This window comes from Buceros rhinoceros, unplaced genomic scaffold (genome assembly GCF_000710305.1).
Source record: "Buceros rhinoceros silvestris isolate BGI_N320 unplaced genomic scaffold, ASM71030v1 scaffold27960, whole genome shotgun sequence".
Classification (NCBI taxonomy): Eukaryota; Metazoa; Chordata; class Aves; order Bucerotiformes; family Bucerotidae; genus Buceros; species Buceros rhinoceros.
The window spans coordinates 6,050-23,549 of NW_010391740.1; the positions used below are offsets into that span (position 1 = coordinate 6,050).

Consider the following 17,500-nt stretch of genomic DNA (forward strand, 5'->3'; position numbering starts at 1 on the left):
GAAAATATAATTCACCATGTTTTGGAAGCTGAAAAAATCAGTTGCAAAAGTACGTAGCTTGTATAATTAGTATCTTTAGCATCTTGTCAGTACACCTGATTGTAGGACTGCTAGAAAAAGATCCAGTTACCCATAGTGATCCTTGGTGCGTGCTCCCCAGCTACAACTTCTGAGCCGTTAGAGTCCGTTGGCTTCCTCCACTGGCTGCGTGCGCAGTCTCCATCTCTCAGCCATGCTGGCTTGGTCAGGAGGCTGCTGCCCACCAGCCACCTGCCCGTGGTCTGTGGCCCATGGTCTCAGGCTGACATCAGGGCACAGTCCCATTTGGGGGCTCCCTTGCCTTCCCCCCTGCACCACCTTCTGATTAAAATACACCCTTAATGGTTTGATTCTGCCCAGGTCTGCAGAGCCCACAGCGTTTTCTTCTGTGAATTAAGCTGGGAGCTGTGCAAGTCTTTTTGCTCTCATACTCCTTTTACATTTTGACTGAAGCTGTCTCTTGAAGCGAATTAAAAAAGCACTCTGCAAAGATATGAATTGCGAGAGATTACTGAGATCACAGAAAAAGTGGAGAAATTTATAGCTATCCATTAAAGGCTTTTTCTCCTCTTTGCTTTCCTTGGCACAAGTTACCTGTAAAAATTACCAAAAGAGCAAACCAGCTTCACATGAAAATGAAACCTATATTTAAAATCATTCTCTTCATCCTGTTTTCTAGTTTTTCAGTTTCGAACCCAAAACAATGATGAGATTTTAAGCAGTAATAAGTAATGAGTTCATTCTTCACTTTACTTTTGAGCCTTCTCAGGCTTTCACCCATAACCATGAGATCAGACTTTTTTTTTTTTTAATGAAAACTGAATTTTTTTTTTTTTTTTAATCACAATATTTCAGGCTCCAGGGCTCAAAGAAAAGCCAGACTGGGTAAAAACGACGGTACAAAAATTTTAAGAGTTGGCAACACTGACTAGGATGAAGCTTATTTTTAATTTGAACCATCAGATGTAGACAGAAAGATTAAATAAAGTCAAATAATAGCAACAACAGCAGCAAAAAAAAAAAAAGTAATATTGTATTGCAAAGATTTGACTCCTGTGAGTAAAACATGTCTCTCTATGTGCCAGATTATTCACAGTACAGAAGGACGTCGTATATCGAGCTGGTTCTGTGTCGCTGGCCATTCACTGACTGAATGTCTAGTAACAAAGCATAGCCAACTCCTTACGATGAGCGATGTGCCCTATAAAGCACTGCACATCACTGCTCGACAGCAGAACCAGACGCGTTTTTGCAGTGTATATGATAAGCAGGAGGTAGTTGTACACATCCTTAATGTGAAAATGGTAGCTGCGACTCTGATCCAGCTCCCGCGGGAGCCGGGATATCTTTCCGTGAGCTGGGAATTGGAGTTTGGCTAAACAGAAGGGTCCCGTTGCATGCTGGTGTTGCTCTCACCGTGGAGTTTCCCTGGGAGCAGAGCTTTGCCACCAGCAAGGCAAGACCCGTGTGGGACACCAGGTCACCAGTGGCCATCCCTGAGGTCCTCACGCATTGTCCCCTTTGCCCATAGCTTTGACCTGAGCAGCAGATCGTGTCGATTCTGTAGCATGGGCTTCAAGGATTTCTGCAGTTGGACCAATTTGCAAATGAATCAGCAATCTCTAACCGCTCACTGCTGGGGTGGGATCTGTTTGCTTTACAGGGAGACTGCAGACTTTTTTGTTACCTGATTAAATTGACTGTTCACTTTTGACTTAAAGGACTTCTCAACAAAACAAAGGGCCTCGAGGTTTTCGTCACACCCTCTTGTAGCTCCCTGCATTTTTTTCATCGACTTAAGAATAAAATCGAGGTTTCCTTTCTGTCCTGAATAAACATCTGTAAGTACAACCCCTTTCCCTTCAGGTTCAGTTTTGCTGCCCCTGCTGAAAGTTTTGCCATGCTCTGTGCAGGGAAAAGCTGTCTGGCAGAGCCCGGTGTGGGGCTCAGCCATCGCAGGCAGCCAAACCGAACCTGCTGGGGGGGCTCCGGTTCCTGCTGCCTGCCTTCCTCTGCTGATGGCAGAGGTAGGAGGACCAGCAGCCAAAAACAACTTGAAGAAATATTTGCAGCCCTGAGTCTCGGAGGCCCTGGAGCAAATGGCTTAGACCAGGATAAGTGAAAGGATTTTAGCTTTTGTTTCCTGCATCCCCTTCTGGGCCCGCAGGCGAAACCAGCCAGCAGGGCAGTGCGATTTCACTACCGCTCATCTGTCAGCTCTGCCACAGGCTGAAACTAGCTTGTTGTGGAGGCATGAGACCAGTACAGCCCTCACCTGGAGGTACTTGCAGAAATGGACGTCTCCTGGTTGAAGCTATCTTTCCTCTCTGTCTAAAATAAATGAGTGAGCACGAGACTTGGAGTAAACAAAGACCAAGACCAAGACGTTACCAAATGCAAATGACTAAAGGCTGGAGGAAGAGAAAACACTGTTGTAGAAATCTCTGGCATGGCAGGAGACACAAATGAACACCATTTTTGGGAGAGAGAGAATAGCAAGTGATGGTCACTGTTTAAACAGCAATGAAAAGGAAAGGTGGAATTTATTATTTTGTGCCGGAGCACTTTCAGGGCCAGCGTGCCACCGTGGCAAGGGGGCTTAGGGGACGCTGTGCAGTTCTCATGCTGCAGTGCTCTGGCATCTCAGCAGTAAACTGTTTTTTGGTTCCTTCCACTGTTAGCTAGCTGAAAAAGCTGTGAGTGATGAGCAAACAGTCCATGTCTCCCTTCAAGAAAACCCATTCATTCAGCTTTTGTTATTCCTTTAAATCTCCCTTTCTCCTAATAGGATCAGTAAAGATAAGAAAGGAGCTGGATAAATGAGAATCTGGTGGTCAGTCATTTGTCCCAGTACTAGGTGCCGGGTTTATTCAGAATAAGGTTACCTGCTACTAAAATCTGCTGCCCTGAGGAGTGCAATGTGCATTATGCATTAGTGTATTGCTAATGTTGTCCTCATCACACAACAGCCTTTACCATCTCCCGTTAACAAACCAAAGTTTCCTGGGGCACCTCCTGGTGTACCATAGGCAAACCAAATTGCATAGCAGGTAATCCCTTAAACTCGTAGGACGTGCCCTTGTAACCTCTTGGACCTTCTGTTTTCTGTGGACGCCAGTCACCTGCGGCTGTGGGTGTGGGCTCTGGATGCAGTTGGAAAAATCTGCGTGGCTACAGTTGAATCCCCAGCACAGCAGCAGAGAGGCGAGTGCCGTCGGAGTGCAGCTCTTGGAGTGCAGCTCTCGGCAGGGAAGAGGCGGCAGCCCCACGGCGCGTGGGCGGCCACAGGCAAGCAAAGGGAGAGAGGCAGCCTGCAGCCATGCTGCAGCGCACCCTTGCCCTGAAGCGACAGAGGGGGTTTTGGTAGGATCTAGTCTGAAAAAGCAAAGTGCAGGTAAAGTGATGTGTTTGTCTGGAGGATGAAAGTCTGAGTCAGGCTTCCCAGAGCTGAATTCTTCCTTGTGCTGGAGCAGTGCTCGGCGTACTTTGCTGGGATGGAGGGAATGGCAGGTTTTCCTGCTCATTGGCTTTTTGCCTCCAATTCAAGACCAAACATCATGGACCCTGGAGAGGCTCGGAGTACATCTCATAGCTGCTTTAAACTGCGCTAGCTTGCAGCCGGCTCCAGGGGCTGCTCGGCTGCTGGGATGTGCCAGTACGCAGAGCCTGCCCCCCTCTCCTCCCTGAAGCACCATCACTGGGAGGTATGATGGGCAGATTCCCCTCTATGCAGTGCCGGGTTCAGCCAGCATGACCTCTCAGGAAGCACCCAGCCACCCCTGCAGAACAGGCTCCTGAGTCTGAAATTATAATTTCCAAGGAGAAATGAGTATTTTAGGTATGACATTTAGCTTCTAGCCTTTCACTAAAGATGAAGTAACAGCTGTGACAGACGAGGTTATTTTATAACCTAAATATTAAAAGAAAGTGCTTTAGATGTAGAAGGAAGCAATTGCAGCAGTGAGGCAGGGTAGGTAAATAGCAACACACATTGTGTGATAAAAGTTTCATGACAGTTTAGTTTCTTCTGCATTGAGTCACTCGATGGAGCCTCTCTGAAGATGTTGTATTGTGAATCTAATACGGGTAGGAAATTCCTCCTAGTTCTCCTCAGCTGTGCTTCATTATATGACATCTGATTTTACAACCATTGTCAATTAAAGCCATAGAGTAGCTGCCATTGTAAGAAATTTAAAATCAAGTATCTAGTGTTGGTTCAGTAAATCAGGGCATGTTCCCCAAACTATCATGACATACTTTTGAATTCATACCCCAAAACAGCTCTTGCAAAGCAGAGCTTTGCAGATACCAAGTGGAAAGACAAGAATAATTCCCATACAGGTTCATTTCTTTGGCATGTTCCTGCAAATCTTTTAATTTGTTCTGTTTTAGAAGAAAGTTGCGCAAAAGCCCCTCAGACAATTATTTGATCTCCCACCACAGTAGAGAATTATGCTTCTCACTGTGGCCAGGTATTGTGTTCTCACAGTACTGTGGAGATTGGTTAGTTCAGTTCGTTTCTCAAACCTGTATTTCTAATGTTAATATTGAACTGTTCTGTCAAAAATAAAAGCTGCTCAAATGTGAAAAAATAGACTCCCAAGCTGCTAGAGAAACAAGTTGAGAATATGGGAATTTTGTAATCTTTGCCTATGTGATGTCATATCAACCTGAGGAACAGAGGCAACATAACTAAATTTATACCCATCACAAATTATGCAATGTAATCACAGAACAGTCAGATTCATAGTATTATGTAAATGTGGGGGGTTTCTGCAAATAGGTCTGAAGTTCCACGCAAGAGTCACTATGACTATTTAATTTCACCAGACGCAGGATTTTAGCCATGATTATTAGACATTTTGCCCATTGCCACAAGATGAGTATATAAGCTCTACTGCTGTTGTGTACCCTATCTTCTATTTTTTTAATCAGTGTTTGCCTTCAGAAGGGAGCCAGTTCCATTAAATAGCACCTAATCCCAGCCTCTTTACTGGACATAAGAGCCTCCTTCCCTCTTTGGATTACAGCACATATGAGTAGAAAAAAAAGCAATCATGTCCCCTCAGCCAGTTCTCTGTGTCTTTCTCAAAATCTGAAGGCAGAAAATAACTATTCCCCCTTTAGGGAAAAGAAATTAGAGTTGTTCTCAGCTTGGCCCTTCAGCTCCCTATAAGAGCTGTGGCTTCCCTGCTGTACAGGTGAAGGAGGGCTTCTCTTTCATCAGCCCTGCTTTTGTCACCCACCTTTGCAACACTCCTACGATCCTGCCCCTCGGTGTAGAATTGACCGTAGGTTAAATCTGTGCAGTTCCTCAGAGCAGATCTGGTGATTTGCTCTCCCCGGCACTAGATGTGGCTGCCCGAGGGACTGGGCTGTGCGGACTGCCATGTCCATGGGGTCATTGAGTGCGTGCCCCCCCGAGTCATCCCTGCTCACACCTGGAGAGGATCACATATCTTACCGAGCCACGCACAAAGCACGTACACAGCGGTGTGCAGGGGTCCCCAGCATTTGGGATGTCGGGTACCCACTGTGCCACCTAGAAAAGAGGAGAGGGAGACCCTTCCTGAAGTTCGTTGCTGCCCACTGTGAAACTCATCACAGCTGCAGGAAAAGTCTGCTCAGGCTTCTGTTGGTGAGTAACATCGTCTTGGCCTCAGCAGCATCCTTACTGAAGCTCTTTGTACTCTCTACACAACTGGAGCAGCACAGAAGGAATTAAATGGTGATGGTGGTTGGGGTGAGGCCTGCACATTATGCGAGGAAAATGTGAAAAAAAACAGTTTGCACTTTGCTAAGGCTCCCAACGTTAGCAAACACAGTATTTTCCTTCTGAAAACTATTGCAACCCCAGCCTATTAGGGCTATTCTCTTGCCTTCTTTTAGATTTCTTGCTTCTGCGTTGTGTTTGCTAAAACAGATTCAGAAAAGGTTGCAAGAGTTTTCTAAATCTTTTCTAGAAGAGGGTAATTTTTCTACCCTTCTGATGCTCGTAACTAACTGAATGCACTTTGAGTCAGCGCTCAGGCATGGGAAATTTCAGAAGGATGCAGAACAACTCGCAAAGGAGGCTGCACTCAATGCTGCCAGGCTTCATCATAAATGGCGATAAGCTGCAGGCCCTGGAATTTGGGGGCCTTCCCTGGTTGACAGAATGTCTCAGGGAGAGAAGGAGAAAAAACAGTGTCAATCTCTGCCCTTGCTTCCCACCCTCAGACTTGCGGAGGATTCGATGGGGGAAGGAGGGCAGGTTAATTAATGCCAGCTATCTCGTTCCTGCTACGCCAACAATCTCTGCGCTTCGGACACGCAGCTGTGACCTGTCCTTTACTCTGAGCGAGGGCTGGTCCCCTGCCGCTGCCAGCTGCCACACGTTTGTGCTGGCACATCCCGCACAGGTGGCACCCCGGTCATGTTGCTCTTCTCCCTTTTGTACCTGAAGTTTATCTGTCGAGAGAGTGATTTGGCAATGCTGATGTCAGCAGTGTCCCCAGACACAGGCAGGCTGTAGCTCTCCCTTTATGTTTGCCCAGATCTCCTTAAAATGGAAGTTCAGACCTTCCGAGTTTGCTTATTTAGAGAGGCCAAGTGCCAGCTGCGCATGGCACAGATGCGAATCACAACACAGTCAAGTTACCAGCAAAGGACGTAGGGGAGTAATGCTGCTATTTTAATGCATGTTTCCTTTTTTTTTTTTGCAATTAATACTGCAGTGACCAGAACTTTTGTTGTTGTTGTTGTTTAGATCAAATAGGAAAGGGACGGAATTGAGGAGCCGCTGTTGTTCTGGCTGCTACTGTGCGAGATGAACTGATGAATAACGTGTGTGATTTCTCTTTCCCTTGTAGTTGCACTCTGCTGTGACCAGGATCCAAGTTCAAAGACCTGGTTTCAATTACACGTTTGCCCATATATGTATCCTGAACAATGACAAGACATGCATAGTGGACGACATAGTGCATGTACTGGAGGAATTAAAGGCTGCTCGCTCTTCTAATCGAACTAATTTTGCAATCACTTACCCGATTACTCACTTAAAGGATGGCAGGGAAGTGTATAACGGGCATCAGCTTGGTGGGGTTACTGTGCACAGCAAAGACCGGGTGAAGTCTGCAGAAGCCATTCAGCTCACCTACTACTTGCAGGCAATCAACTCCTTGAATGACATGGTGGCAGAGAAGTGGGAATCCATTTTTTGTGACACTGTTGAACTTTTCCAGAAATCCAACAGGAAAGTCAAAATGTATCCTTTCACTTCTTCTTCGCTGAAGGAGGATTTCCAGAAGACAAGCAGGGTGTCAGAACGCTACCTGATCACAAGCTTGGTGCTTGTGGTCACCTTGGCCATTCTCTGCTGCTCCATGCAGGATTGTGTCCGCAGCAAACCCTGGCTTGGCCTGCTGGGATTGCTGACCGTGACCCTTGCCACCCTGACTGCAGCTGGGATCATCAATCTCACTGGTGGGAAATACAATTCCACCTTCCTGGGAATCCCCTTCGTCATGTTAGGTAACTATCTCCTATCTCCTCTCTCTTTTGTGTGTTTGTGCCTCCCTGATGCATTTCGCAGCAAGCAGAGAAGCATCACTGCATGGCCCCTAGCGCCTCCTGCCTGCAATGCTGCCCTGTGCCAAATCCACACAGCCTCTTTTCTTAAACTGGTTGTACCGTACTGGGACGTTAAAATCATTCCTGGGGTTCCAGTGTGGCGTAGCGCCCTGCCGTAGGATGCAGCGTCTGCCCGTGCAGTAGTGAGGAACAAGGACGTGTGGATGCCGTGCCTTGTGCAGAGAGGGAGCCTACCTGCTGCTTTTCTGTGGATGTTTGATTCTGGTTTTGGTGGTCAGCGTCAGAGGGGAACATTGGCAGAGGTCCCTGGGCCACAATGACAGTGTCGCTGTGCCAACAAATCACAGGGACCGCACGTGTTGGACATTTAGAGTGTGCTGGTTCCTTCTCAGAGGAGTTGCAGAGCAGTGCTGTCCTGGCTGGACAGGTACCTGGCCATGGCATAAGGGTGGTGGTCAGTTCTGGTTGCATTTTTCCTGAAGTCCCTGCGTTGGCTGATCGAGCATAGGGAGGGTTTCACAGCCCTGAGGTGGAGAGCTTTGCCACCCCCAGTCAAGGACGGACCTGTCCAGTTAGCACCAGCACACCCTGCAGTGGAGGGCTATGGGGGAAGCAGCATCGGCTGCTCCTTGGCGCTGGTGACGGTAGAGACGTCTTCATCTCCCCGGTTTTCATACCGCCTTTACTCGCGGGGGGATACAGGGTAGTTTCATTTCGTTTTGTTTTCCTCAGGGGTACGAAAGAGGAGAGGAGGGCAGTCAGCTTGCTCCTGTGCCCTCTCCTGTTGGGACCAGAGTGTTTGTGGGGATGTTACGTGTTGTATCCAAACAGGCAGGAGGACAAAATGAGAGCTCTGGAGGGTTCACAGCCTCTTTGTTTGTGTTTGGTTCGTAACGAGTGTGAAAAGCTTTGTGCACTGTAGGTGTTAATATGTCCTTATTCACTCTGTTTTTCTTTTGTGGAGAATAATACATGCACTGATTTGATCACAGCTTCCCCAGCTGAAAATCAGTGCTCAGTAATACTTCAGGTTTCAAGTGTAGGGGTGTCTCCACTGACTTAGTCACGTCGTGTTGTGATACGACATGTTTCAGCACAGCTATTTTTGTATCCAGCACCAGGTTCCTATGCCATGCCTGTACCGTAGCTGTGGTGTTGTTGCACTTTAATTAAAGACTACGCTTCAGTGCATCGTACTACCAGTTAACGTACGGACAAAGAGAATTCAGCTACATTACGCTGGCTCTTCTTTTCAGATGACATCCATGAAAATTAAACTGTATCATCATCTAGAGGAAACGCAGCATGAGAAAGTCAGAGTCAAAAGAAGGCTAGCTTTCTGACCTGAGTCTGTCGTTTCTTTTGTGGGGTTTTTATGCCTGTGCATGTATCATAAAAGTTAATTACTCAAACTAAGGACTGTGTATTACGTATAATATTACATAGGAGACGATTTCCAGACGTGTTGCAAGAGTGGTAGAAAACCAGTCTAAAGTCCAGCCGTATGAAGTGAAAGTACCTGAGGAAAGCAACTCAGAAATACTAAATACTAGCTCTATTTAGGGAACAAAGTACCTACTCACTGGGACAACCTTTCAGATCTTTCATTCAGTAATATGACTGTGCTGTCGCTTGAACTCCTTGAAGGCTTACAGGTAACCATGAAAAGTTGCACACTTCTGTTTTAGTGCTTCTTTAACTGCTGAGCAGTGTAGTCAACTCTGCTTTTTTTTTTTTTTTTTTACTGGGGTTTTTTTTTTGGTTTTGTTTTGGGTTTTTTGGTCCTGCTTAGTCGAAGTATTCCGCTCTTAAAAGGATTAAGTTTCAAATACGCAGCTCAGCTCTCGCTGTGAACAAGTCAAGACAGAACAGTCAAGTTCATGTGAATCTCTCCTGCTTCCCCAGCTGCATAAAATCTCCCGAGGGTCAGGAATACCAACAGGTGAACAGAAGGCACTGACGACATTCTAGAGTTTTTATGGGAACTGTTTTAAACCAGCAGATAGCTAGAAAGGCAGAGTTTTCTTTTTTTCCTGCGGAACAACAGAAGGATTCAGCAAGAGTTTCAAGCAGTATTTCATGCCTATATGAAGTTTTGCTTATAAAGGATGGTTTAACTCCAGGTAGCAGAAGGCTAAGGACACAAACTACCCTCTGTTATAGCCCGCTGAATTACTTCCACTTAATTTCAGTGACCATCAGATTAGATCATACATTAACTGACCTTTAGAAAGCTAAAGAATTTCTGGCTAACAGTGTAGCCCCATAGCCATTACTCATAAATCTCATGGCTAAGGGCAAAAATCAGATAGAAAAAAATATTACACTGGACACATTTCAGGCAAGGCCCCTTTACTAGTATAAATCATTAATGAAGTTTTCCCGGTTTGTAGCAGCTGAGGATTTTTATCTTTTCATCAGCATTCCAGAGCTGGCGGAGGGGGGACACTCTCCAGATGTCATCTGCCCTCTGCCATGGGACAAAATTACGTCCTTCCTAGCAGATACTTCTCTCCCTGCACTTTGTCTCCTGCTTGGGCCACTCCCCCTGTGTTTCACTGCGCTACCGCCACAGCATTTGCATCATGTCTAACCTCAGCTCCCCTTTCGTAACTCAGCTGTCCTCCTTATTGACCCACTGCATCTGGAAAACAATTTCTTTTCTTTGCGTATTTGGGACCACTCTCACTTGCCCAGTCCTCTTCGCTCTCATCCCAGGTCTCCTCAGACCAGACTTCCTCTTACCAGTTTCCTCTTACCAGACTTCCAGCAATCTTCTTGCTTTTGGCTGCTCCACATCTTCTGTGGAGTTCAGTGCCGAAATCCAGGCGCAGGATTCAGGCTGAGGCTCTCAGCAGCAGGTAGAGTGGGAGGATGATTTCACACATTTTGCATATGGCACTCCCATTCGAACATCCCCATATGACATTCTTTTTTTTTTCCTCAGCAGTATGAAATGGTTGGCATTTGGTTGGTGGCACATGGTAAATCACAGATCCTTTGTGTTGCTTTCTACCTCGTTTGGACAATCAGTTATTCCAACCACATGTAGAAGATCACCCTTGTGCTTGCTGAATTATAGCTTGTTTCTCTCGCACCATTTCTCCTGCTCGTTAAGTTCATCTTGATACCATCACTGCCCTTACAAGATGCACTAACTAAAGTTGATCAGCAGTGTTTTGCAATTATGTGCTTTGTCATATTTTCAATATTTACTTTCTGAGTAGTTTAAATATTTGTCCAGTCCACATCCTGTGCAGGCAATGTATGTGCAAAATACTCCGTTCAGTGTGTTAATACGAGATTTCATTCAGCCAGTTTTCTGTAACATCTCTTCAGCATCAGCCATTTCCAAGAACAAACAAGCTGTAGCAAAGGGTACTTGCCTCTGAAGGTGTTGAATCTTTAGCTTTTGCATCAATAGGACAAATTTATGTTACTAAATTACCACGACGTACCAAATTGCACTCTTAATCTCAGACTGCGTTAAGTGCAGGAAGGAACGTCTTTTGCCTACTCCACCTGTTAAATGCGACATAGTGGTTTAAACACTTCATGCTTTGGTTTTAATCATCTTCATGGTAGTTTATTTTAATTTATTTTACTCTTTAATTAAGGCAGGTTACTGTAACCCAGCTCACAAAAGGTAACTCATTAAGTCAGAATAACTCAGTCATTGATACATAGCCTGAGTATGTGGCTACCGCGACAATTTTTATGTTGTGGCAGGTTTCTTTTTCGCCTTCACTGGTTGCTGACTGAATGGTAAAAATTGAAGCCAGGAGAGATGTTGCCAGAGACCTCCTTCTGCAGCAGGTACCTAAAGAGAAGGGGTCCCCTTTGGTCACCAGAGGTCCAGCAAGGCAGGAGGCGGTGTCTGGGGCTGGCCTGAGCCCCCGCGAAGGGGCTGCACTGGGGGTGAGCTAACAGGAGGACGGGCTGGCTGCAGCACTCTCTAGGGATTCCTTGGCAAGTCAAACTGGGAACTTTTCTTCTTCAGCTCTGGTTTTATACAGGTACTTCTAACATGGAAGTGTAGCCTAAAATCTGTGAAACTTGGCAGACTCCCACCATTCGTCTGGGCATATTTTGAATTAGCATATGCCTCTGTGGTTTTTTAAAACTATCATCTGCATTTATCAGTGTGTAAACAAGTGATTTAAGGACAAGTTTACTCAAATGCCTAGTTCGTGTGGAGTACTTTGCTGTACTAAGGCTATTCATTTTTGACTCTAAGAACCTAAAAATCAAATTCTTCAATTTGGTTGAATTTAAAATAGCCAATTTATACTGTCAGCTGAAAAGCAGAATTAAAATTCTTATTTCCTATTGCCTGTTCTGTTCAAAACTACAGATGTTTGGTCTGGCACAGATGCTAACATATTCTTCCCAAGTTTCCCTTACGTATTAAACACTGTTTAATAACTGCCAATCTTTTAAAAACACCAGTTTCCTCAAAAAAACCCACAGTGTTACCAAACAAACTGTTGGATAACAAGCAGCACTGGCTGAACAAGTTTTTGGCGACACTTTTTACTTCCCAGAGGTGGAGTGCAGCATTTAACTTAAGGACTCGAAAGAAAATTGCAATATTGCCCTTTGCACTGAAGAGAAAACTAGCAATCTGGTTCCTATTCCTCTAGAAACTCCCACAGCTTATTCGAGAGAGGCAGCTCTCTTCAGCTGCCAAGTTCGTGAAAAGCATCGGCTCTGAAATCACGGTGGAATGCCAGGCTTTGCCAGATACGGGCAAGGACGCAGGGCCGGCTCCGCGGGCTTATATTTAGCCTTCAATGCTGTCAGGGGAAAACCAGTTAGCAGTTAGGAGTGTGGCTGGAGCTTGCAGCTTGCTGAAAATGGAAATGATAGCCAGCCTTGTGTGAAACTCGGCACAACAGGGATGAATGCAAATACCTCTTCCTGGTGCCTCCCTCGGTCCTCTCATCACATCCCGCCCCGTCGGTATGCCCTTTCTGGGAAGAGAGCAAGGGAACACCGTCAGCAGAGCACATCCAGGGAGGGACGACTGGGAAGGAGCAGGTGGAAGTGTCAGGCGGGACCTCAGGTTCAGTTGTGGGTGGAGGGAAACTCAAAGAGAAGAAGGAGACTGCACAAGGCTGCGTCTGGCAGGAGTGGAGAAGTGTCAGGCACTTCTCAGAAACAATAATTTGTTGGATGCCCACATTTATGTAGCTTGCCTGGGGGAGGGCCCTGCCTGGTGGAGGAGTGAACTGAGATGTCTGTAAAGGGACTTAATGCATGCAGAAGGTTGGAGCAGCAAAGATGGGATCTGAGGTCAGAGTCTCTGGGGAAAGAAGGTTGGAAGGAAAATGTTAGGAAACAGAAGAAAAGGGGAGGTCAGCGTGTTCGGTGATGAGACTGAAAAACACAGGAGGGCAAGTGAGATGATTGCTGAAGGTTAGGGACCATGAAGGCAACAGCTGGCTAAACCAAGCAAGGCAGCTAACAACCAGCATTAAAACCTGAGGGGACAAGGGTGCTGAGACCAGCACGTGCCAGGACACATGGGTGGCTGCAGCTGTGCCTCGGTGCCAGTATGGTACCCAGCCCAGCTCCATCTTCAGTTTTCTGGAAGAACATGCTGGTAAGGAATTGCAACACATGCCAAATTTGTACGCCCTAAAAGCCTTCGGTGTGCTCCCAAGCTTTTGCTGTGTGTCAACACTGGCTACACGTCGAGAGTTGCAAAGAGGGAGAACCAGCTCCTGCACCGGTCTCTCCGGTGCCTTCAGTCCCCATACAAAGGTAACATACACACGCAGATGTTTCGCTTTGTATAGTACTTTTCCACTGATTTTCCTGTTGTCAGTTAATAAAAATGTGAAGCTTACTGAGACTCTCTTGGTTTTATTTCCTGAGCTAAGCTTTCTCGCTCTCCCTGTCCGGCTGCCCCTCTGCCATCTCTTTGTGCCAGGAAGAAGCGTGTCCTCCCGTAGCTGGCTGCCTCAGCTTGCTGCACCCTGCCCCCTCCTCCCATCTCATCCGTCTCACTTCTGATCTCCAGCAGCCTCCTCCAGCAGGTTTCACCCATCTCCCTGCTCCAGCCCATGGCATCTCCTTCCTGACGCCTGCCTAGCTCTCAACATCTTTTGGTCTTCCTAAACTTGCTGCATCTTTTCTCCTGTTTTGCCCACTCCTGCTAGTGTGTCCCCTCTGCCATTTTGTTGGGGTTTTTTTAATTTCTCTTCCGTCCTTTCCTCAGACACAGCTGGGCCTATTGCTCCTACCCTTTTCCCTGTGTTCTTCAGTAACTTCCTTGGCTCCCAAACAGGTCCCCACCATACCCTGCAGTCATACCTCAGCTGCTTCAGATTTCACAGTGATTTCCACCACTCATCCTTTGTTTTTTTCATGCTGCCAAAGGACTACAAGAGTACCCTGGTAGTACACTTGTTTTTTTTGTCACTCCATCTGCTCAGCTTTCCCAGTTCAACCCTGCGCAGCTCAGTTATAGTCCTAAAACAGTTTGTGTTTTGTTCTTCTCATTGCTCTTCTTCTCTTTTTATCTACCCTGAACAGAATCCCAGGCATGTCACTTTCCTTGTCATTCGTTTTTCCTCTCCTTTTTTCTCTCCTCAGTCCCTCAGTCTCTTCGTGAGCTCTCAATGCAGCCATGCATCTCCTGCAGTCCCTGAAGCATCCCCCATCATTTCTGTTCCTCACGGGACAGAGCAAAAATAGGCCCCCAGGGCACCCCCTTACCCCGTGTACCAATGAGTCCTCTCACCAAAGTCAGTGTTTTCCACACAAAGGCGAGGAGATTAACCACCTCCTCTTCCTGCTGCTCTCCCTCTCTCTGAAAGATCATGCCCCAAGCCTCTTGAGGAGCCCAAACACTGAGAAGCCTTTAATGCATGGAAAGGAAATAGGCTTGGAATAGAAATGGTGCAGAGTGTTTTAGACACTCGTACCAGCCCTTTCCTGTGCAGTGCAAAAGTGGCTAACGGAGCCGCAGCCGGCCACGTGTGATGGTGGCACAGCCAACATGTGTCCATGTTCTCCCCTCACCGCCACAAATCCTTGCACACATGCCTGTGTGCTTCTTGGCTTCAGAACAGTGTCAATGACTCAGTAAATGTGATGCTTTTTGAAGAAGAGGAGCTCCATCGGTAGGAAGTCAGTCCAGAGAGCTGTTTAATATTGAAACCAAGTGCTGTACAATCATCGATAAGATCAAGCATTGGCTCTTGACTGGTGGTGCTCCAATATGCACTTATTTCATATGAAAACTGTGCTACAGGTGATGCAGTGCATTTAATGAGCGTTTATTTATGCAAACAGTAGCAGAAAGATGTTACACTTTTGCTATCTGCGTTCTTTGAACTGTGAGAAGTCAGTTCGCGTGATGTTTTAATGGAAGGACTCATCAAGAGAAGTCTCAAACTGTCAAAGGTACTGAGAATTTGGCTCTGACATCCTGATTTTCCTCAAGTAGTGAAGCCACTCAAGAGAAACTTCCACATATTTGAAAATATATCAGAAGTTCACAGGTTAGAGAAAATAAAACTTTTACTACATCTATATGTACAGGTAGGAAATACATGTATATACATGTTTGTGGTATACTTTGCATTCTGGACTTGGATGGTCGATGAAGACCTGGTACAGGTTAGCAAGAACTGATGTGAATTTTCATTTTAGGCCTTTCTGTGAGGGGGATGATGCAGGGTTTGTGCATCTAGTCGGTGACATACTCCAAACAGGCAACAGCCAAGAGGCGCCTGTGGCCGGGAGGGGCCCTGCCGTTTTCAGGTCGTGAGACTTTGTGTTTTGGCAGAGGGCACTGGCAGAAATGGATTGAGTTCAACTGGAGTAAGCTAAGTCTGGCTACTTGGTGGAAAGCCTGAGTTCCAAGCTTGCCGTGATTTATTGTATTTTATTTTTTGTCAGTAAAAATAATAGGTCTTATATGTTTAACTGAAGTTTTGTAACTTTTTGAACATTATGGTTCACATATGGTTGAATAAGAGTAATGACAAATATATGTTAAACAGGAGAATTTCAGGGTATGCCAGAGGTGTTTTGGTTACAGCTTTCTCACTGGAAAGGGGGAACTGTAAGTGTCGTAAACTAATTCACGTTCCACTAGGGAAACACCCCTAGAAGCAGTTGATATTTTGCCTTGTAGGCTTAGAAGTTTAAAACATTTAAAACATGACTTTGCCCCAAATACACTCGCTGTGTCTTATTCTGTCTTCAGGAACTGTCATGTACAATATGTCGCTTGACTATTCTGTAACGCGGTAAATATTAGCCTTGCACAGATGGTTGCAGGTAGCTTTCGTTTACCTTTAGGTGATTTTTTTTTTTTACACAGCATGCATAAAATCTATCAAAAACTCACTTTGTGGAGAGAATCAGTTTGCAGTTTTGTCTGCTGATATGGATCTGAGCATGTCATATTTGAGACGAGCCGAGTAGTACTTAACATATAACTCTACATCTAACCGCCTCCTTGGCTAGCGAGGCTTGAGGTACCCACATCAATACAACTCGCCGGCCACAAATGTCATTCACATCCCACGTGGCTCCCCAGGGGCAGGGGGTGCTGCTGGCTCCGTTGGCACACGCCAGGGTCCATACCCCGTGTCAGCAGCCATGGTGGGCAGCCGCAGCCTCTTAGCATCCTCCGTGCTGCAAAACTAAGCCTTTCTCCCTGTCTCTTAAAATACTAGTTTAGGCAAGGTGCTGCGCTTGCCGGGGGATTTCCTGATGTTTCCGAGTTCAAGACACTGAGGAGGCATGCCTGGGAGGAGCGGGGAATTCCCAGCCAGGGAGACCCTTTGAAGGCCAGCAGGACTGAGATGTTCCCTTGCCGTTTGTCCCAGAACCTCAGGCGTGCACGTGTGGCGTGGGTTGGATCTGGAGGAGGTCTGGGTAGTCAGTAGATGAGCGCACTCTGCAGACAGAAATATTCCAGCAGCTAAAATCAGATTTCACTAATCCTCGGCTCCTTCTGTGGCACTGAACGAAATACGACTTTTACCTTTTGCCAGGTCTCACGTGAAAATAGAGGAAAACAAGTCACATATTTAAACAGAGTTGACAGCCTGCTATTTAAATGCCAAAACAAGCCTTTATCAAGTCTTAAGTGGAATTAAATATTCAGTTTATATATAAAAGTAGATTTTTAACTGTAACGTGCTTTGCTTACCTGTCTTGCTCAAACTAAAAGCCGCTCAAGTTTTCTTTCAAATGTATTTCTGTTTTTTAAATGTGCTTATCTGACATTCTTGCTCTCACTGTAACAAAATCTCAAGTATTTCATTGAGTCAATATTAAAAAAAAGGTGATCCAAGCAAAAACCCCAGCATTTTCCCAAGGCCTAAATCACTAGTTTTTACTCTATTGAAATCAATGAGACTATTCAAGATTAACCATATGTCCTGAATTACCCACATAATCATTATAATAAGAGGCTAATAATTTGAATTTAATTTGGCATGGCTTAGAAAAAATAATTTGAAAATGTAATACTGAGAAGATTTTTTTATGATGAATAGCTTTAAAATCCACATACTCCAAAAATCGAAAGTGGTGAACCATGTTACTGATTAGGGATCGTGGTGGAAACTAGGACTATGAATATTGAGGCATTAATTCTACTTATTTAAAATACTTTTCCTTCTCTTTGTTTCTTCTCCCCTTTTATAGGTAGAAGAATGACAGGAATATCTACATGTGTCTTGTGTGTGTGTATGTATTTCTTCAGAGCTAGGGATTTATACGTAGAATGATTTTCATTTCAATAGTACTGTGTAGATCACGCTTTTAAAGTTAGCCCGTGATTTGTACCATTTGCCGAAAGGTTACCTCGTTGTCGCCTGTTTGCCGAGATAAAAGACGGTGCTGGGGAGTTTATAATGGG

The 17,500-nt window shown here is 45.6% G+C and overlaps 1 protein-coding gene across 1 annotated transcript in view; it reads left to right on the forward strand.

Annotated features, from left to right (window-relative positions):
• The first annotated feature begins 1,226 nt into the window (after positions 1–1,226).
• PTCHD1 (patched domain containing 1) overlaps positions 1,227–17,500 on the forward strand; it is a 26,906-nt gene continuing 10,632 nt past the window's right edge. The window contains exons 1-2 of the mRNA XM_010142902.1: positions 1,227–1,391; positions 6,891–7,551. Of these exons, the coding sequence (XP_010141204.1) occupies positions 1,227–1,391; positions 6,891–7,551 (826 nt within the window). The remainder of the gene's footprint in view (positions 1,392–6,890; positions 7,552–17,500) is intronic.